Source organism: Peromyscus californicus, unplaced genomic scaffold, assembly GCF_007827085.1.
Source record: "Peromyscus californicus insignis strain IS unplaced genomic scaffold, ASM782708v3 Scaffold_6__1_contigs__length_162567912, whole genome shotgun sequence".
NCBI lineage: Eukaryota > Metazoa > Chordata > Mammalia > Rodentia > Cricetidae > Peromyscus > Peromyscus californicus.
This window is the reverse complement of record NW_026294584.1, coordinates 70,404,816-70,426,305: the sequence shown is the minus strand read 5'-3', so window position 1 is coordinate 70,426,305 and position 21,490 is coordinate 70,404,816. Positions and strand designations below refer to the sequence as shown.

Here is a 21,490-nt window from a genome sequence, read left to right as displayed (position 1 = left end):
CTCTTCTGAGTAGCAAGCTTTAGTGCCCGAGAAGCGAGGCCTCAAGAAACCAAGGGAAGTGCACCCTTAGTTCTCCCACACAGACTAGTGCATATAGCCCAGGCCTAACAGCCCCACGTGAAGGCCACCCTTTCCCAAGATGCCATCCAGTAGCTACTCTCCTGGAACCTAACCCATGCCAAGGTTTGCCAAGAGTGACAAGCCATTAGGTGACGCCTCCTCATAGGTAACTTTTTCTCTTCTCCACAGAACGTGAACGGCATAAAGTACCATGCTAAGAACGGCCACCGAACGCAGATCCGCGTCCGCAAACCATTCAAATGTCGGTGTGGGAAGAGTTACAAGACCGCTCAGGGCCTGCGGCACCACACAATCAACTTCCACCCCCCGGTGTCAGCGGAGATGATCAGGAAGATGCAGCAGTGACGTGCTGGTCAGAACTGTGCCAAGAGATCCTCACCAGCAGTTGCTGATTTTGAAAACAGCCACCTTTTCCAGGGGAAGCACTCAGCAACCCTTTCATGAGAAATAACTAAATGCATGCTTTAAACTTTTCTGTAATTTTGGAATGATGTATCTTTGTAGAGTTGATGATTTTGTACATTTGCACATGTAATCATCACACCCATTTCCATTACTTCGATATAAGGTGCTAAACGAGAAAGCTCTAGGTTCTTCAGCACATTTTCCCCAAACAAAATCAAATGAAGGGCACGTTGCGTACTGTTTAATCACACTGCGGTGATGTTAACTGGGGTGGAGGGGCTGGCACTGAGATGCTATTCAAGATTGTAATGTGATTGAAGCTTTTCAACACATCAACTCACATCAAACCAAAATAATACCTTCATTATCAAACTGGTTACCATGCCTTACATAATGGAGTTAGTATTTGTGAGTAGAAAGACTTTAGGTAATGGAAATATAAATAAGAATGTTTAACGTAATATGCTAAAAGTATTTTCATATTTAAATAACATGCATAAAAGGTGTGCTTTGTTTTGTTCTGTTTAATGATTATCTTGCCCTTTACAAAGCTGAAACTCTTGCCCTTGAACTTACCAATCACTTTAGTGTTCTAAATAGCATCTTTGTGCAAAAGACTCAGTTCACTCACTAACAACACACTCACTGAGTGCCTGCTGGGTGCAAGAGACTGAATTTATACCTAATGTTACTGTGGACCAAGATAGCAGTGTCTGAAATAGTTCCCCTGAAATCTGTTAAGAAACACTTTGAAATACTTAAGTGCAAATTGTGTGTGTGTGAAACTTAGTTACGGCCTCATCAACAGATGAGGTTTTAAAGCACTTTGTAGTTCTCTATTGCCAACAATGTTATGTTTATATGTTGCCAATTCTTGCAACTGTTGCCCTAAGAGATCTGGGGGGTGCGATCTGAAATAAAAGTGAAACATGTCTCAAAGAGGAACACCGCCCTTAAGACCCCTAGTGCCCCTTTCATGCTCAGTGTTGACTCTTTTCAAGGCACTTTCCCACCGCACTGTACATGTCTGCATTTTCACTAGAAACGTCTGTTTAGCTTTAGAAAACCTTTGCCAGGATCTGAAAATAAGCCTTACTGACAATGAAGTGCTTCTTGCAGCAGGTGGTCAACGCGGGATTAATACAACCCACTGAGAGTGACCTGCATCAGGACCATCCCTCAAGTTTCTCACCGACAGTACCACCACGTGTTGAGTGTTCTTTTCTCCCAAGTGCTGTTCTTTAAACACAAGAGTTTACCACTTGCCTAAGGCGCAATCCGAGTCGCTCTGACACAGCTAACCCACCCAGTACCAACTGGGGACAAGCAAACTCCGATTCCCTCTCAAAGAACGTCTGTCGTCTGATGAAATCCCACACGGAGATAGAGTAGTGCTCCCTTCCCAGTTCCTCACAGTGTGAAAAGGCAGTTCTGCTATACAGATGGGCGAGCCTCTGCATTCCTAAGTTGTAAAAAGTATTTATAAAGATGCTGCCCACTAAAAGTGTCCTCAGCTCTGTAAAGCAGTCTTGGTCCTGACTATACAGTGTTAGCCACATGATGTTAAAAGGATACTCCAGAATTGAGAATCAACCAGCTGGTACAGAAGAAGGCCCTACTCGCTCCATACCTACCTACAGTTGACCAAAAAGTTTTAGGCCAGCAATTATTAGTTAGCTTTGCTCTTTCTAGTGTGAGAAACTGCAGGCTGGATCAGTAGTTCAGCAGCCACACAGTCATGAACACAGTCGTGCATGTTAAATCTCTTGCAGTGATCAACCCGTTTCTACTTCTTCATTGTGACAGTATTACTAAGCAGGTAAGGTGGGTATTTGTTACACCGTGTATAGTGAATGGATTGTACTGTGTCTGTGAAAGCTGGGCTTTAAATTATATTTTCATATGTTTTGTTGGGGACAGAGCACAGTTAGTTTGAAAGAAACAAAAGTATTAGAACTGAAGGCAATTTACTCAAAATTTCTGTCAAGAAAAGCTGCTTAATAAATGTACGTGAAATCACATTAAAATAAACTGCCTCTGACCCAAAATAAACATGGCTCCTTATTTTAATTAGCTCCACTGTGAGAACCTGCATCAAGTTTACTGTGGGAATTAAAACATCTGTCTGGTGCCTGTTCTCTTAGGCTCCCAATGATTTTGCAAAATCTAGATATGTAAAGATTTTGGTCACTTATGTTTTGCTTACTTTTCTGTAAATGATAATTTATCCTAAGCTTGGGGCTAAAACTCTTTCCCGGACAGGACTTTAACATCCAGACGACTTTCAGGTTAGCATGGGCCACACTTACTAACTGCAGTGTATACATGTGGAAGCCAGAAGTCGACGTCACGTATCATTCCTCAATCACTTCACACTGAGACGTGGTCTCTCACTGAGCCTGGAGCTCCAAGGTTTGTCTAGACCTCTAGTTACTGCCCCCTAGCAGGGGTTTCTAGGCACACATCTGGTGTGTCATGGAGTGCCAGGGACCAGAACGCAGCGGAGCGAGCACTTTACTAAGGAAGCCTTCCCCACGGCCCCTTGCTGAGCACACTCTTTTTCAAATTATCTATTTGTTATTTCATGGACACTCATGTTTTGCTTGCATGTATATCTGTGTGAAGGTGTCAGATCATCTGAAATGAGCTACAGACAGATATGAGCTGCCACATGGGTGCTGGGAATTGAACCCGGGTCCTCTGGAAGAATAGCCAGTGCTTTTAACCTCTGAGCCATCTCTCCAGCCCTGCCCAAGTTATACTCTATGTAAAACTTATCAGGGAGCTAGAAGGAGAATGCATTGCTGTCACTGCCTCCCAGGACTGCCTAACAGCCGGCATCTGAATGTCACATACAGGTTTGCCCCAGATTCAAACAACTTTTCAAATAAAATAAATATAAAAAGTAAAAATAAAATAAATGTAAAAAATAGAAGTATTTTAAAACATATATACCTTTTCAAATGATTCAAATAATACACCAATTCTGCTCCTACAAATACCAGCAACACGGTCTATAATATAGTTCACATACAGCAGCCCAGAAGACTACCAGCTCTGAATATTTACTTAACATCTTAAATACCCAGTTTGCTCAGAACAGGTCTCAATCTTTTGCTAACTACTAAAGCAGCAAATGAGAAGTACTTTATTAACATTCCCATCATAGAGGAGGAAGGGGTACAGTTCAGAAGTAAAGGCCCCCGGCACCAGGTCAGTGAAAACCTATTGCAAATGTGATAATGAAATGGGAGCCCTGTCTTCTTTAATGTGAAGACACCACACCGCTGGGCTGCAACTAAGAAACACATTAGGTGGATTTGGGTTGTAAATTCTATTTAATCACTTACTGAGGAATGTTATTTCCAATTTGCATTCTCATCGGAAAAATGTGAGAAAGACACTGATACATAGTCTGTCATTTTATGCCACAAACCACTGACAAGGTCATTTAATGAGAACAGATGATACTTGGCTTATCTTGGTCCATTCTCTCACTAGTTATAAATACAAATTCAATAGTTTAAAAATAATCATCCAGATTAAGCTAAAATTTTTATCTAAAAATTAGCAAAATATACCTTATATTAATTCCTAGAGCCAGTATTTCTCATATTAAAAAAGGGTATCTTCAAGCCTGTGATCTCATTTCTACATACAGCTCCAAATCTACGTAGGATTTATCATTGACTAAATTATGGGTTTTTCTTATTCAAAGAATTATTTCACAGAACTGTTATGATGGATGCTTTTTATTACATAATAGTAGTCATGCTCAATCACCAAGATCAACAGAAATTTGTAAATCTTCTGATTATGCTAAATAATCTACAACTATCACACATTTATGTTTTCAGTTCAGTAACATTAAAATAATTCCTGTGTCCTTCATATACCTTTTCTAACTGGAGGACAAATAGAGATATAAACACATAAGAACTTTTCTTAAAGCAGACAAGATTAACAGAGATTAAAACTGTATTTATTGTAGTCAAAGCTGTAACCTGGCCCTTGCGACACCACACTCCAAAGTAGTTCTCAATCAAAAGAGTAGAGGAGGGGACAGGAAGTGACACCTTGAAGTTTCCTTAGTCTCTATGAGGGTTTTTTTTTTTTTTTAACTGCTAAATTGTACTAACTCCTAATAAAAGCTAGTCGAAGTTTAGAACATTCTGATCAAAATGGGTCTGAACATGCCTTTCAAAGCCCTGCTGGTCGTAGTCAGGAGGGAACTGCTCGCTGCACATGGGGCACACCTTCCAGTGACTTTCAACGTGTTCTTCAAATTTGCTCTGATCGTAGTTGGGAGGGAACATTAGTTCACAGAGGGGACACTTCTTGTGGACATCGAAGCTTTTAAAGAAAGAAGAAAATGAAGAATTAGGATGTTCTCATTGTAACCGCGCCTGTCAGTGCACAACAAGTACTCCATCCAGCTGACAGTTGTACCGAACAGCTTATCCTCAAAGTCTTGAAAGTTTAGTGAACCTTTTTATGCTTCTAGATTCTCGGTACAAAGCCACCACTAAATCTGGTTTCACAATTGGATTGACACCCCAAATCTATTCAGATCAGACATTATGTGAAATGAGGGTTACTGTAAAAAGCTTTCTCACTTTTTAACTTGAGTGTTTTTCTTTCTTTTTTTTTTTAAACCCTAACAATGAATACAACTCATAATTTTCCATCAGTGACTATTGGGTTTAACAGCCAAGAATTTTAGGGGCTTGAATGAGTAAGAGTGCGTGCTGCTCCTGCAGAGGAGCAGAGATTAGCACCCTCTCTGGATGGCTCACAACTGCCTGAACTCCAGCTCCAGGGAACCGCATGCTCTTTTCCAGCCCCTGTGAGCACCTGAACTCAAGTGAACGAACCCACACACTGACATGACACAATTTAAAAGTGTCTATTTCAAAGTTTCTATGCCACTGGCTCTTCAAAGGATGACACGTCTGAATCACCAAGAAAGCAATGTAAAGTGAGTAGCTAGACCCTTTACCTGGGATTTACTTTCTGTATGCTATGCTCTGAGCACTGTATTTTTTAACAAGTTCCCAGAAACGATTTTTTAGAATCACTTATTTTGCATAATTCTATGTAATTTTACAAAGGAAAAAACTTGCCTGGAATCAAAGCAAAAGCCTGCTCCATGACCACGTAAATGCTGATTAGCTGGATCAGGAGGGACAAGCCCATTGTCGTCTTCCTGCCACAAAACAAAGCAGGGCAACTTTTGAGAAAAGTGAAACCAAGCATCAATTCTTTAAACCAGGTGAGCTCATAATGACATTTCAATTACCCAATTAAATTTTCAGCCCTATTATTTAAACTTTCACACATATTTATTTTACATATATTTAAATTTCAAATACAACTTTTGGGGGGCCCAAACCGTAACAGACCATACAACTCACTAACCTTCACTCCCCCACTTTCTTTTTTTTTTTTTGGTTTTTCGAGACAGGGTTTCTCTGTGTAGCTTTGCGCCTTTCCTGGGACTCACTTGGTAGCCCAGGCTGGCCTCGAACTCACAGAGATCCGCCTGGCTCTGCCTCCCGAGTGCTGGGATTAAAGGCGTGCGCCACCACTGCCCGGCCACTCCCCCACTTTCAACAGTTTTGTAAGTAACCATGAATCAGCCAATAGTACAGTACGGTGGAGGCTGAAATGCCACACTCAATCTATTAGACATGTTAACTGCCTGCTTATTAAATAAATACTAGGAGAGAAAAGAGGAAAAGCAATTTCTACTCACTAAGCCATAAATAAACTGGCAATAATCTACATATTCTTGTCTTTTAAAAACAGACTTCTAAGGCTGGCCATGGCAGCACATGCTTGTCATCCTAGAACATGGGAGGCTGAGGAACGAGGCGCAACATGAGATGGAGACATGGCTGCATGCCAAGAAGGTCTCAAAAGGACTAGGGGAGGCCAGCTATGGTGTGGCACAGGCCTTTAACCCGAGCACTCAGGAGGCAGAAGCAGATGGATCTCTACGAGTTGAGGCTAGCCTGGTCTACATAGTGAGTTCCAGGCCAGTCAAGGCTACAAAGTGAGTCTCTGTCTCAAATAATGATAAGAAATATTGGACTCTGGATGTTCAAATGAAAAACAGCAATTTCTTAGGAAATAAGGAATCATCACCTATTTGGAGGATAGCTTGAGCCATGAAGTATGCAAAGTCTTCAGAGCAACCAACTCCTATAATGACTCTTTAATATTCAAAACGATTAATCAGATCTCCACTTAGTGTGTTTACAACCATAATGAAGTCATTCCAGGACCACTTCCTGAATGAGCAGTTCATTTACTGGGGCTGGGGTCTTCTAAAGAGTGTGCTTTCCAGAGAAGAGGGACCCTAAATTCCAGTAAAAAACGTTGTTTGTACATCTGCCTTTCAGTTGAAATGTATGAATTCAGAAAATGGGCTGTTTCTTTTCATTACATTTTTATGACAGATAAATATGAAGTAGACTGACACAGAAAACAATTGGAGAATGGCTCTTTGATTTTGCTTTAAGACAGGGCATAAAATAGCTGGATAGAAGGGCTAGCCTTGACCATGCAGCAAGCCTCCCATTCCTGCCCCTGAGTGCTGAGATTATAGGCACACACCATCAAAACACTGAGTGGCTTCTGCAAAATGTTTCATTCTTAGTATACAAAACATTCAGTGTTGTTTTTCAATATTTTCGTCCTATTGAGATATAAGAGAAAATAATTTTAAATGCTGTCTCTCTTAAAAAGAACTAAAAATAACAAAGAAGCAGACAGGGTCTTCTATCCTACTTCATTCCCAAGTCCATGTCAATGAAAATGGCAGAATGGATTGGGAAGTGAAGTTATTAAGGCAGATACTTAATAGAACTGGGGCAGAAGGTCAAAGGCAAAATAAGAACTCAAATTTTTCAATATATTTTACCATTTGATCACACAGCTTTTTAAGGTAAAAGAATGAGGTGCCATCTTATATTAATATTTAAAATAATAAACTTGAGTCAAGTTCTACTAGAAACTGAAGAAGACTGCGAACCTTTTTTTTATTTTAAAGGACTTCTGGGGCTGTTAAGATGCTGTGGTGGTCTGAGGGAGAATGGTCTCAATAGGCTCATATATTTGAATGCCTGGTCTCAGCTGGCAGAACTGGTTTTGAGGATTAGGAGGTGTGTCACTGAGGCTGGACTCTGAGGGTCTTTCTGCCTGGTTTCTGCCTTTTTGTCTCAACATATAAGCTCTCAGCTACTGATCCAGTGCTATGCCTCTTCCCATGATGATATGGACTCAACTCACCCTCTGAAATGGTAAGCAAGCCCCCAATTAAATGCTTTCATTTATAAGTTGCATTGTTCATAGTATCTTTTCACAGCAATAGAATAGCAACTAATGCAGAACAACACTTGCAGACCTGAGTTCAGTTCCCAGAACCCACATAATAGCTCACAACTGCCTTCAACTACACTTTCAGGGGATCCAATGCCCAATTCTGGCCTCCGCTGGCACCAGGCACATATGTGGGGTACAGACATACATGCAGGCAAACACTCATATACAGAAAATAAAAATAAATAAATCTAAACCATGTATATGGAATTTTCAGACAGTGGGATAATATCCAGCAATAAAGTAAGGAAGCATGTTTTCCATGCTAAACATAAATGCATGGTAAAATAGGGACAGCTCTGAAAACATGGTATGGTTCTATCTCTAGAAATGGATGTCTAGAAGAGGAAGTTTACAAGGGAGCAGATGAAAGGATTCCTGGGGTAAAGGAACAGAAGGGCTAGTTGACAGGTAAAGGACACAGGGTTCCAAAGTGATTCCCTCATGACTGCACAACTCTGACTCTGCTAAGAAGCAGAGCGACACACTTTACATGGTGAACCGCGGAGGATGTGAATTACATTTCAATAAAGCTATTACTCAGTACTACTATTCTAAGGGAACTAAATTTTAAACAGCATACTAGGTTTAAAAAAAGGAAAAAAGGAAAGAGAGGAGTCTATCTGTGCCTAATCAAGAACGACTCCAGAAAGGAGCCCTCGCTCTACTTTTCTGGCTAGTGAGTAAAAACAAATTGAATGCCACTGTCTATCACGTTTGTAAAGATATTACAACAGATACTTTTATTGTGATGGCCAATGTAAAGCGAAGCCTCAAGAGGTGGACTGTGTCAAATGTGGAGCAGCCCTGATTCTTTAAAGTTGTGATTTTCAATAATTCTAGAGTCGCAAGACTCTTTAAGAATTACACTCCTTGGGCTGGAGAGATGGCTCAGAGGTTAAGAGCACTGTCTGCTCTTCCAGAGGTCCTGAGTTCAATTCCCAGTACCCACATGGTGGCTCACAACCATCTGTAATGAGAGCTGGTGCCCTCTTCTGGCCTGCAGGGATACATGCTGTGTACATAATAAATAAATAAATCTTTTAAAAAAAAAAAAAAAAGAATTACACTCCTAACAATAAATGCCAAAATTGTGACAGAAAAATGTTTATCAACAGAAACTATCTTCAAGTGGGGGGTTCGTTATAAAGGACTCATATGGAAAGCTGCAATAAAACAACTTGATTAGCAGAAGTAAGAATGAAAAAGGGAACAAAAATGCACGGCAGTGGGAGGTAACGTGTGTGAATGGAGGGAGAGAGCTCGTCCTGAAGAGCAGGATTAGAAGTCTGCACCACTGTCCGTGAGGCTCAACGGACCACACGCATGCACATCCCGGACTCTCAGGCTGTCTCCACATCAGCAATCGTGGGAGAGGCACTACTGCACATATACAAGCCACATTTACTGAGCAGCAACGACTCCGCAGAGCAGATCATGGTTCCCAAAACTGGATATGCAGGTGCCAAGGGTGCCACAGAAATACATGATTCCATGGGATTTCATTTTGAAGAAGTATCAAATTATGCAGAAATACCCTGTATTTGTCAGATACCATGTGAAAACACAATTCAATGCACTCTTCAGTTTCAGATCTGGATAGTGCCAATACTCCTTTCCACACACCCTAGCCTTGAAAAGCCGAGTCTCTGGCATTGCTACAACATAAAGCAAGTGCTATATAAAAGCTAATACAAAGTGAGAAATTAGCTTGTCCGATGTGGTCCCAACGCTGAGAGGCTGTGCAGCGGCCAACAGTCATACGTTCTGTAGATAACTAGGTATTTGAAAATAAACATGACATTTTAACTTAGATATACTATGTTTAATGGCAACTCAACTTACTAGGTATGTCTTTTGGCCTAGGAAATGTTACAGAGGAAAATGTTCAGGGTGCTACGAGCGGAGAAGTACAGAACCTCTGGTCACAGGTTACCTGCAAAGGCTCTGATCCTACTTCCTCTTTGCCGGTGGTATGAGTTAGAACTAACTATCATCGGTAGCTCAGCTTCTTCCACAATTGACTAGCCATGCTGACAACCCACTCTGGAACTACTGTGAAAACGCATGAGCATCATATACACAGGGTTCAGCAGGCAATAGCTAGAGAAACATTCACTGGCACCACCAGTATCATTACAACTGCTGCAATAAGTCTTAGAAAGGGTTCTGAAAGGCACCAGTTTCTAGTACAAGAGGAAGAGGCAGCCGGTGAGGCAGCAGGATAGGCCGGAAGAGCAGGCCATCCCAACTCTGACTCCAAGGTGCCCACTGGGACATTGTGACTATTAACCATTCCTACAGAAAAATTTGCTTTCCATATTCTTACCAAAACTACATAATAAAACTCCTCATTTGCAAGTGGTTTTGCTGTTAAAATGACAAGAATTTTAGAAATGTTCGATGTATATAAAAAGTCCTTCCTACTACGGAAAATCTTTTGTTTACAAACCACAAATATTCCAGAGGACTGCATAGTAAGGACTGCATACTATATCATTACCAAATCTAAACCCCTGAGCACATGAGCCCAAGATGCTAACACTGCTTCTCACGGGTTTGCAGGAGGGCAAAGCACACAGACCAGAAAGAACATTCTGCTAATTAAACCGAAGCAGATGATTACAGAAGAGAAAAGACTTGTCACATGTAACATCTGTGCCAAGAATGATCAGATTAAATATGCAAAATGTAAAGTAAAGTTGTAAAAAAGCAGTAAGATGATATTCAAGACCTTAAACAGGCTACAAAAGTTCTGACAGTTTTCCTAATTATTCCCAGTAATGGACACAGGAGGCCAAAAGGCAGGAGGGAGAAATACATTTTTCTCCATTATGAGTGTTCAACACTAGGTCTAAAATCATGCCTGTCTGAACACTGATCAGTTTCTGCAAAGGTTAATAGCAATTAAATGCAGCAAACTATATTAAATGAGAAACAGGTCATGATACCATTGTACTTGCAAAGAGCACGATAAAACCATTTCCTTGGAATTTATCTTAATGCACATGAAAGAGCTGCTATGAAAAAAAAGGAGCCTCCCACCCCCAGAGCTGCTGTAAGCAATCTATTTATTAAATGGTGAAAAAAAAAATCATCTTTTAGCTGGGCGTGGTGGCGCACACTTCAACCCCAGCACTCTGAGGCAAAAGCAGGAAGATCTCTGTGAGTTCAAGGCCAGCCTGGTCTACAGAGAGAGTTCCAGGACACCCAGAGCTGTTACAAAGAGAAACACTATCTTGGGGGGGGGGGGGGGGGGGAATCATCTTTTAGCCAAGCAAGGTGGCACATACTTTTATTCCCAGCAAGGGAAGAGGCAGGTGGATTTCTGTGAGTTGGAGACCAGCCTCATCTACATAGTGAGTTATAGAATAGCCAGGGCTATGTAGAGAGACGCTGTCTCAAAAAACAAAAACAAAATAATAATCTTTTTAAAAAATGATATGCCATATAATCTAATTTAATTATCATTTTTATGTTGCTGCCAGAATAAGAAATGTCACATAAGTATTAAGGATGTTAAAAAAAGGAATTTCTCAGAAAAAGAAAACTACTATATGATAAAGATAAAATTTACATTAACATTTACAGGATATAAATACTATGCTTTGCATAATACCTTTGCATCTTAACACTTGGTTCTTCCAGGTCAGCAGAGCCACAATCAAAAGATTGTAGAAAGTTACTTAGGAAGTAATAATTAGGATTAAACTAACCGATAACTGACATCCTAATCAACCTCTGAACTTATATATAAATCCTAAAGTGTTAAGTGGCAAAAAAAAAAAAAGATACTGGTTGGGTTTTCAAACACAGATTTTTCAAAAAAAATTAAGCAGGCAATTCCATCCAAATGCAAATTCAGTCTTTCCATACACACACCCTTAACACTCCGCTAAGCCAGAAGCACAAGAGCAGGCAGGCTCAAACAATGAAAACTCAATTTACTCTGCTGTCCTCGGGGTCTTCTAAACCATCGGGCCGGCTAAGGTTCCGGGCAGGCTGGCTGCAGACAACATTGTCTTCCCAAGATGGGACTCGCACAGGTGGCCTTTGGATTTCATCTGGATAAAAAGCACCATCTGCTCCATCTGTAGTAAGAATTATGGGAGAAACACTTAGGGGAAAAATCAGATGGAATCAGTTATAGAAATTATCTCCTCTACATGTAGATATGGGGAATAGAGAAGTAAACAGGAAGTCGGGGTGTGACTCAGTGGCAACATGCTTTCCTGAAGGCCTAGGAGCCTCAGCACCACATAGGAAGAGCAGCAGAGGCCACATGGGCATGGCAGAATGTGCCAGCCTGGGCTACAGAGCAAAATTCTTAAGTTTCTTAAGTTTTTATTTTTAACCCACAAGTCTAAAAACTGAGTCTATGATAAGCAATTAGGACTACTCATTCATGATTGATCACTTGCAGATGTCAGTAGTAGCATCAAACATTGAAATGACAAATTACACAAAGAAAATTTATTAGAGTTCATTATACCCTCAGCTCTCTAATTCCATGAAAAGGCAAAACTCTTACAGGCAGCTAACCACTAAGCCAAAAAAGACTCGAATAACCTCGTGTTTCCTGTGCTGTATACGGATTACCATACTGCAGAACTGGTTGCGCATTTGGAAGTGTAGGAAGGAGCCCATTTTGCTCAGAGCATGTGTTGAGACACCTTGAGACCTGTTGGGGGCTCTGACCTTCCATTTTCCTTCCTTTCTGATCTTCCAAACTCCTTTTAAGTTCCTAAAATTAACAAAACAAAGATGAATAAGCAAAGCAGCCAAATATTCTCTGAAGGCAGCATTAAACATTCAGCCCAAATACAGCATTAACATCTCTCTAGTATGTTCTGTGTGTGCTTGTGGGGGAGCTGCGTCCACCTCTTAAATGCCCCAATCAGAAATCAGGATAAAGCCCAATGTACGTCCAAATTTACTTGTGCCAAAAGTACTTGTTATTCAACTAATTTAGGGGAAACTATGAACCTCCTACTACTTATCAACAAAATTTTAGTATAAAAAAGGAAAATCCAGCCCCTCTACTAAAGAATTCTATCAAATCATTTAAAATCTATTTTAAAACGCTAAGCCTGTGACAGACTGGCTAGTTTACACCTATCTTGCCACTGAGGTAGAGACTAAGGCTCAGGAGTTCAAGGTGATCCTAAGCTACACAGTAAGTTGGAGGCTAGCCTGGGCTATATAAAACTGTCTCCAAACAAAAACTCACATGCACGTTAATCCTGTACAGCCTTTTTAAAATATGAGGAAGAAACAGTTCCCAACTTAGTTACTAGGTCAGGTTCTGCTATCCAATCAAGCCAAGGACTAGGGGGACAGCTCAGCAGTTTAAGTGTTTGTGGCAACCATGAGGGAGGGCTGGAGTTCAGATCCATAGGACCACATCCAGGCAGATCAGGCATGAGAATCAGCTGGAGGAGGCTGGACCCCCAGAGCACAGGTGGTTAGGGAAGCTAGCCGTATGTGTCTACCTTGGGCCTCCACATATACATGTGTACCTGGATAGACATGTGTGTGCACCCATGCACACACACAAGGATATTACAAAAAAACTTCAGACCACAGCCTTCATAAACACTGATGCAAAAATCCTTATTAGCAATTCAAATCTAATATTTAAAAAAAAAAACCTAAAGAGTTTAACCACAAGACTATGACAAGTATCTTTTAAAAAAAAATAACACAAATGCAGACAATTCAAGATGTTCAGGGTTTTTAAAAAATCCAGGCCGCGCCGGGCGGTGGTGGCGCACGCCTTTAATCCCAGCACTCGGGAGGCAGAGCCAGGCGGATCTCTGTGAGTTCGAGGCCAGCCTGGGCTACCAAGTGAGTTCCAGGAAAGGCGCAAAGCTACACAGAGAAACCCTGTCTCGAAAAACCAAAAAAAAAAAAAAAAAAAATCCAGGCCGGGCGGTGGTGGCGCACGCCTTTAATCCCAGCACTCGGGAGGCAGAGGCAGGCGGATCTCTGTGAATTCGAGGCCAGCCTGGGCTACCAAGTGAGTTCCAGGAAAGGCGCAAAGCTACTCAGAGAAACCCTGTCTTGAAAAAACCAAAAAAAAAAAAAAAATCCAGCAAGATAGAATAAAAAATAATTTAACTTGAAAAATTGTCATACAAATCTATAAAAGTATAAGGTAAAAATCAAATGATTCTACTGCAGATGAAATATAAGTAAAGGATTCTGCAGCACTACCTAATTCTCTTCAACATAACTAGTAACTAAGACAAGATTAAGGCAGACAGGAAAGGAACTAAATCTGTCTGCCTTTATTCGGACGATACAAGAGAACATGCAGAATGAACCTAAGGCAGAGAGGCTAAGAAAATGAGTGACGTTAAGCAGGTTACAAGATACAAAGTTACATATAAATCAATTCTATCCCTATAGATAAGCAACAAAGAGAAGAGGGAAATTTTTGATTTATTTAGAGTGAAATCAAAGAGAAAATGCAAAGGAAGTAAGTTAGCAAAAGATGTACTCATTAAAACCCTGAGTGTGATTGAAGACGGCACAAATGGAAAGATGCATAACAAGTACACACACAGAAAACGTTTTTTATACTAGTAACTCCCCTCAAGCTAACTACAGATACAATGAAATCCTAATAAAAAATCCCAGCAGGCTTCTGCATAAATTGACAAAATGATTATTAAGTGGAAGTATAAATGTCTTAAACTGCCAATATTTAAAATCATAAATGCAAATACTTCATTTAAAGTGATATAAATATGACAATACTACAGGAGACTAAGAAGAACTTCAAAGTTTTAAAATAATAATAATAAACCAAAGCAGCCAGCAAGTGTCCAATATGGCATTCCTGAAAAGGGCTGACAGTTTTTAAACTGACAATAAAACTGATCTCAGTATATTTCTTTCATCAAATCTTTTTATAAGCAAATGCTATATATTAATTAAATTTGCTCCATTAGCTTATTTATTAAACAAAAAATTCAAATATTTGACTTCAAATACCAGGTACTGTAATGGGGACCACAAACACATGATTAAAACAGGTACTCTGTACTCTTTGTGGACCTTGAAGTTAAGTGAAAGGGACAGACACCCAACAAAGCATAAAATAGATACAAATATATTTGTATAATTAAAAGTTGTGGAAAATATCATGAAACAAAAGTAGGCTCCAGGGTAAGTTTAGTGTGAGCATCTAACTGGACTGGCAGGCCAAAGGAGGTCCAGGAAAAAAACACCAAGAGTGGTAAAAACAGTACCAAGGAGACTGACCCAGGAGAGCTGCCATAGTTCAAGGCCTCCCTGGGCTCTATCAAGAGTATTGGGCCAGCCAGTGTTACATGGCAAGAACCTGTCTCAGAAAGCCTGTGAGGGGCAGAGGGAGTTAGACTTCAGAGATAACTAATTAATATGCAACTGAGGCCTAGCCTGTAGGAGATGGCAATGCTACCTCACAGTAGCATCCCAACTGACTGCAGAATACTCCTGGGATAATCAAACTATTGTCCAACCACAAATACATCTATAAACACAGGAAGACAAAAGGTCTTTCCTGTTATAGGAGAACGACAAAAGCCAATTACAGAAGCGATGAAGCTAACCAATCCAATGTTGGAGCACAGTAACACCATCCAAGCTAGAGATCTCCTCCTTAGGTGGATCTTCAAAATGCTGCACACTTCACTACACCACCCAAACTGCCACGTGACTCATTAGATAAACCCTGTCCACATTGGCAAGCATCAAACTAACACAGAAGGCCAAGTTCTCAAAAATGTAGGAACTGCATTCAAAGGCTGCAGCATTGGGAAGGTTGAGAATCACTGACTTAAGAGCTTGAATTTCATCAATGTCAAGAAATGGTACTGTTGGGCTGGAGAGATGGATCAGCGGTTAAGAGCACCGACTGCTCTTCCAGAGGTCCTGAGTTCAATTCCCAGCACCCACATGGTGGCTCACAGCCATCTGTATGTAGTGAGATCTGGTGCCCTCTTCTGTGTACATAATAAATAAATTAATTTAAAAAAAAAAAGAAATAGTATTGTTTTCCAGCATTAATAGCTTCATTCTACTTCTTTGCAAAAAAATACCTCTAAGTCTGACCAAAAGAATTACAATTCCCTTCTCCCCTAAATTTGAATATTGTAAACTTCGTTTCTTGTTAAATGCAAACTCTGTGATGAAGACCATAGTTGAAGCAGTTCTCGACACTTGGCAGGTGTGTAGCCTGGAAATGAGGATGGTCCACCAATTACTGTTTACTACCAGGGAGCCGAGAGTTGCAGACATGGAAGGAAGCTTTCAAAGAGAAGACCAACAAAAGAAAGCCAAGAATGGTTACAGAATATCCACATTTTACTGAAGTGCATTGCTCAATACCTTCTCTCTTGAGAGAGTTTCCAAATGGGAAGCCAGATCATTTATTTCTTTGTCTTTCTCTGCCAACTGTAGCTGAATAAAAAAAGATTATTGTTAATATTTTTATTATCTACTTTCTCCTTACATATGAGATCCACTTAGTACTATACTAGCAAACTAATTTCTATCACCAAATTCAGTTATTTTCCTTAGTTCTCAGTCTTTGAATTAGCTACCATTACTGACCAATTTCTTTTCTTTTCTTTCTTTTTTTTCTCTCCCTATTTTTGGATTTCTGTAAGCTGGCTCAGAACTTGTTTTGTCCTCAGTCAGCATCCTGAGACATGAGACCAATGGTGTGTGCCACCGCACCTAGCTTTTACAATTTATTAACACTGATTATGCCGAAGTTTCATTATGGCATCACACATACATAGTGTATTTTAAATCATATTCACCTCCTACTGTCCTCTCTGGTTCCCTTCTACTCCCATAATCCCCAATGGGTTTCATCAGGGTTGCTTACAGGGTCCTAGGTAGGAGAAGATGGGTTCCATACTAGCGGCTATACCACTGAATAAATTATCTCTCCCACACCCTGCAACTATTAAGTCCCAGAATATTCAGGGAGGGACAAGGGCCTTACGAGTCCCTCTCTCCTCGCTCCCATTATCTGCGCTAGGTCCTTGGCCCTTTTCCTCCTAGGACAGGCCACTGACAGGCCCAATACTGTGCAGGTCTTGAGCCAGTAATCTCCACTGCTGTGGGATTAAGAGTGCAACAGTGAGGTCATGTTCTCAGGACAGAATTCTACCTCAGTCCACGCCTTCCTCTAGCTCTTACATTCTTTCCGCCCTACCTTTTTTCTATGTCCCTTGCACCTTGGAGGCAGCTTTCCTTATCTTGAAAAGGACTCTTTGGAGTATGTAAAACAGCATCTTGTCTATGCTATCCTAATGCCTGCTCTTTAGTGTCTACTTTTCGTTACCAACCACAAATAAAGACGTTCTATAACCATTCTTCTTTGGTTTTCTGTTCATCTTTTCATGATAAGCCAGAAATATGAATTCACATACCATTCTCATTCCCAAATTCCAAAACTCCCAGAAGCTGGCCAGGAACTCAAGGTTTAGTTCAAGCTGGACCTGATGATCTACACTCTCCTGCCTCAAACTTCCAAGATTACAGATATGTGCTACCAAGGCTGGGGAAATCTACCATTTTAAGTAATGGTAACACATGTTTTCATGGCCGTCTTTCCTGCCTTGGAAAGACAAAATGTCCCACACCTACGTTTTTTGCATTAGTTGACAGACACCATGAGAACCAACAGTGTGACCAAAGCTTAACAAGCTACAACTGTTTCCTCCTCCACTCCCCAACGTTTTCAATCTGTGTCAGAAAATCCTTCAACAACTACCAAAGACCACCTGCATTAATGGAGACAAATCTAACTATTCTATTCTTTGCTGGGTGTGGTAACACACACCTTTAATCCCAGAACTTGAGAGGCAGATCTCTGTGAGTCTGAGGTTTTGAAGTTTGATCTACATAGAATGTTCCGTGTCATTTAGGGTTACACAGGGAGAGTACAACCATGTCTCGAACCAAACAGCAAACAACAGCAACAACAACAACTCCACTACTCTTCAGTATTTCTTCCTAAAGGATGCATTTCAGATCAACCTGTCTAGGCTCATGTCCCCAGTCTATAGTAAGAGATCAAGAAGGTACCCAAGGGGGTTGGAGAGATGGCTCAGGGATTAAGATCACCCACATGACAGCTCACAACTCCAGTTTCATGAGATCTGACGTACTCTTCTGGCTGCCCCAGGCACCAGGAACACAAGGAGTGCACAGATACACATGCAAGCAAAAAACCCATACACACGAATAAAAATAAAAAAGCTATCCAGAAGGAAATGTACTTTATCACTTCATTCTGAGAATACTTCTACTTATGATCTCAGCTTTAACCCCTTACTCCCTACAAAGCCTCTTTAGGGCTTATAAATTACTTTGAAAAGGATACACTCTGAGTTCCCTTCCTCCTAGAAAATTCTCAACATCATGTAGGAACCAAATTCTATTTTAGGCCTTCTAGAACTTGACCGCAAGGTATTGTTCAAGTCTAATCTACTCCAGTATAGATACAGTTCTCACCAAGCAGCTGTGCCTCTCCACCCCCACCCTCCCCGACACACGCAGGCACACACCAAAATAACTAGCTGGAGGTAAAGTTAAATTACTTAGATACTACACTTGATCTTAGCAAAAGGCCGAGAAGCAATGCTAAATTACTTAGAACTCACCAGTTTTCAATTACAAAATAAGTAAATTACATATAGATATCTTAAAATCTCTCACATACAAGGATAACACTTTTGACTTCCTAGTCCAGGCGCTTGCTCATTGTTTTCTAGCATTCTTACAGATAACATTTCTTATTTGAACTGTTACCTAATATTACACTGGCGAAAATAAGTTTCTTTAATTAATATTATACCATTTACCTCAGAGTATTTTATTTAGGATCACAGTAATCTGTATGATAAATTTTAAAGCTAGAAAGTTACTGATAATATATCATTACACTAAAAAATAATAAATTGGGGGAACTAAAAAAAGTCCCAAAATAATTTAACACACACATTTATAATAAGAAGAAAATGAAATGATAACTTTTTTTTTTTTTTTTTTTTTTTTGGTTTTTCGAGACAGGGTTTCTCTGTGTAGTTTTGGTGCCTGTCCTGGATCTCGCTCTATACACCAGGCTGGCCTCGAACTCACAGAGATCTGCCTAGCTCTGCCTCCTGAGTGCTGGGATTAATGGCATGCGCCACATCGCCTGGCTGAAATGATAACTTTTAAAGATACACTTTTTTTTTTTTGGACTGGGCTACCTCCCTGTGTGTTGCTGGCCAGTCCAAACAAACAAAAGCTATTGCCACTGCCGTTAGCTACATACCAGAACTAGAAGGAAAGACCTTATTGCTTAAGACATCACATACTCTGCTTGCAAGACTTGAGAAAGCAAGCTGGAACTGAGCTGTGAACTTCCTCCAGGTTGGCTAGCTTTCAGAGCACTGTACAGAAAGTGCTAAGCAACCTCCTGGGAAAGAATTGTCATCCAGTCTCACTAAGCTCTGGATCCTGTGTGCCACACTACCAATGTGCCAAGCAAAACATGCCCACCAGTGCAATAGCGTGCGTGCGTGTGTGTGTGTGTGTGTGTGTGTGTGTGTGTGTGTGTGTGTAACTAATCATTTCCTGGTTAGAGTCTCCACTGGAAGGAACTCATATCTAGTAGTGTACATCTAGTCAAAAGCCCATCGCTAGGGAGAACACATGACTTCTGCTAGTCTACTGCTAAATGGCCATGGTGTGTGTACATCTATCTGTCAAGCTGTTTTTTAACTATTATGTTCAGACCCACATTAGTGCTCCAGTCAGCTTTGGTCAGAGAAGCTTCTCTTTGCAATGGTGGTTACAGAACTGATCAAAAGTGCTGACATTAAATAACTATAGAATGCTTAGCCCTAAACGGACATCTTTGTTACCTCATCCGAGGGTCAGGGAACACTGCAGGAGAAAAAATCAAGAGAAAGAGAAAGGGGTAGAGTACTGCGGAATGCTGACTTCTGGGTGTGACATGGCCTCTGTACCCTTGAATTCTCAGCAAATGTGGTTACCTGCCTAAGACCTGCACAAGACTGGCCCATCAACATTCCATCATGGAGGCTATAATCTAATGAGGCCTCACATTTTCTGAGGATTAATAGGTAGCTGATGGCTGCTGGAGGAAATAGAGACATTTTCTTCAGTGTACAGTCACAGCCGCATTACCCATGCTCCTGTAAAAAACCTCCTCCCCACACTCCGCAAAACAACTTAATGAAACCCATGGGGGCTGGGGAAGGAGGTGCAGACAGACACAGGACAGGGCATGAAAGAAGGGAACTACCTGGACAGGGTATCAGTGGGAGGCTGTAATGTGTATCGGGAGAAATCTTTTTTTTTCCCCCAGGGGAGAATATTATAAAAATACATCATACAGATGCATGAAAATACACTGAACTCTACTACTATATATAATTAATATGTGCTAAAAAAAAACTTTAAAAGATAAATTTTAAAATCTACCTGAATCCAAAGAACTAAATTAATAAACAATGCACGTTGGAGCCCATTTCTCAGTTTAGTGAATAAATCGTGTGTAACTAAATATATAGCACACTTATAGAACAAAATACTACCTAGCTGATCTATACTGGAAAAGGTACTCAGTTGATATTTTATAGGTAACACATTTTCTACAGGATCATGTTCACTAAGCACAGCACACATCAAGACTGCAAAACTTACTTTGTACCGGTCCTCTACTTCAGCTAGCTCAAGTTTCACATTCTCAGCAATTTTGACTTGTTCTTTCCACTTCAGCTCCATTGCTGCAAGTTCATCAGCATATTTATTGCATTTGGTTTTCTCATCCTAAATAAAGTTAGCATAATTACTAAAAACGTCACATCTCCACAGAGCAGGTATCTATACAAACACACATGCGTGATGATTACTGTAGCAGTATAAAACCAAAATGTTTACCAAGACAAGACTGAACAAATCATTTTATAGCATAGCACATATCTACTTAAACAAGTGAGGTAAGTGATCCATTGACCATCAAGTGTCCTATTAAGAGCACACTGCAACAGATAATATAATCCCATTTTACTTACAATTGTTTAAAACAGTTAATATGTCTGTGTTGCAGAGAAAAATACAACCCAAAATACCCATAGTTCTTGTATTTTAGATTAAGATCATGGGTGTACTTTTTAATCACCTCTATTCTTTACATTTCTAAGACTATAGCATTTCATGTAACTTTTGCAAAAAGAGGAAATCTAAATAAACCATTTTATGGTTTAGCTTTTATGACAGCTCTTTTTTCTTAAAAACACAAGACACCATAAGGAAGAGTTTACAAATAGTGACCAAAAAGTAAATGGGCCAATTTCATTTTAAATATTTGTTCTTTGGAGGTAAAGCTCAAAAATATTTTGAGCAATTCAATGGAGAAAGGATCAAACATCTAAATTCCACACCTTCCATTCCACACTTCAGAATACACACAAACACAACTCTAAGCTGACTACAAGACTTCTAGATAGACCAGGAGCATAGCCCACTGGCAGACCACTGGTCTCAACATTGTAAGGCCCTGGCTGTGGTCTCTAAGAACAGCAAAAACAAAACAAGTAACTCC

At 40.3% G+C, this 21,490-nt stretch overlaps 2 protein-coding genes across 5 annotated transcripts in view; one reads left to right on the top strand and one right to left on the bottom strand.

The window, feature by feature from the left end:
- Nucleotides 1-2,538, top strand: part of Jazf1 (JAZF zinc finger 1) — a 322,765-nt gene extending 320,227 nt beyond the window's left edge. For both annotated transcript variants that reach the window (XM_052721270.1, XM_052721271.1), the window contains one exon: nt 250-2,538. In XM_052721270.1, the coding sequence (XP_052577230.1) occupies nt 250-426 (177 nt within the window). In that variant the 3' untranslated portion in view covers nt 427-2,538. The remainder of the gene's footprint in view (nt 1-249) is intronic.
- Nucleotides 2,539-4,220: 1,682 nt separating this feature from the next.
- Nucleotides 4,221-21,490, bottom strand: part of Tax1bp1 (Tax1 binding protein 1) — a 64,223-nt gene continuing 46,953 nt past the window's right edge. For 2 of the 3 annotated variants that reach the window (XM_052721266.1, XM_052721268.1), the window contains 6 exons: nt 20,590-20,715; nt 16,246-16,317; nt 12,439-12,613; nt 11,818-11,960; nt 5,610-5,692; nt 4,221-4,839 (listed from right to left, as the gene is read on the bottom strand). In XM_052721266.1, the coding sequence (XP_052577226.1) occupies nt 4,638-4,839; nt 5,610-5,692; nt 11,818-11,960; nt 12,439-12,613; nt 16,246-16,317; nt 20,590-20,715 (801 nt within the window). In that variant the 3' untranslated portion in view covers nt 4,221-4,637. The remainder of the gene's footprint in view (nt 4,840-5,609; nt 5,693-11,817; nt 11,961-12,438; nt 12,614-16,245; nt 16,318-20,589; nt 20,716-21,490) is intronic. The other variant, XM_052721267.1, reaches the window with a different exon arrangement.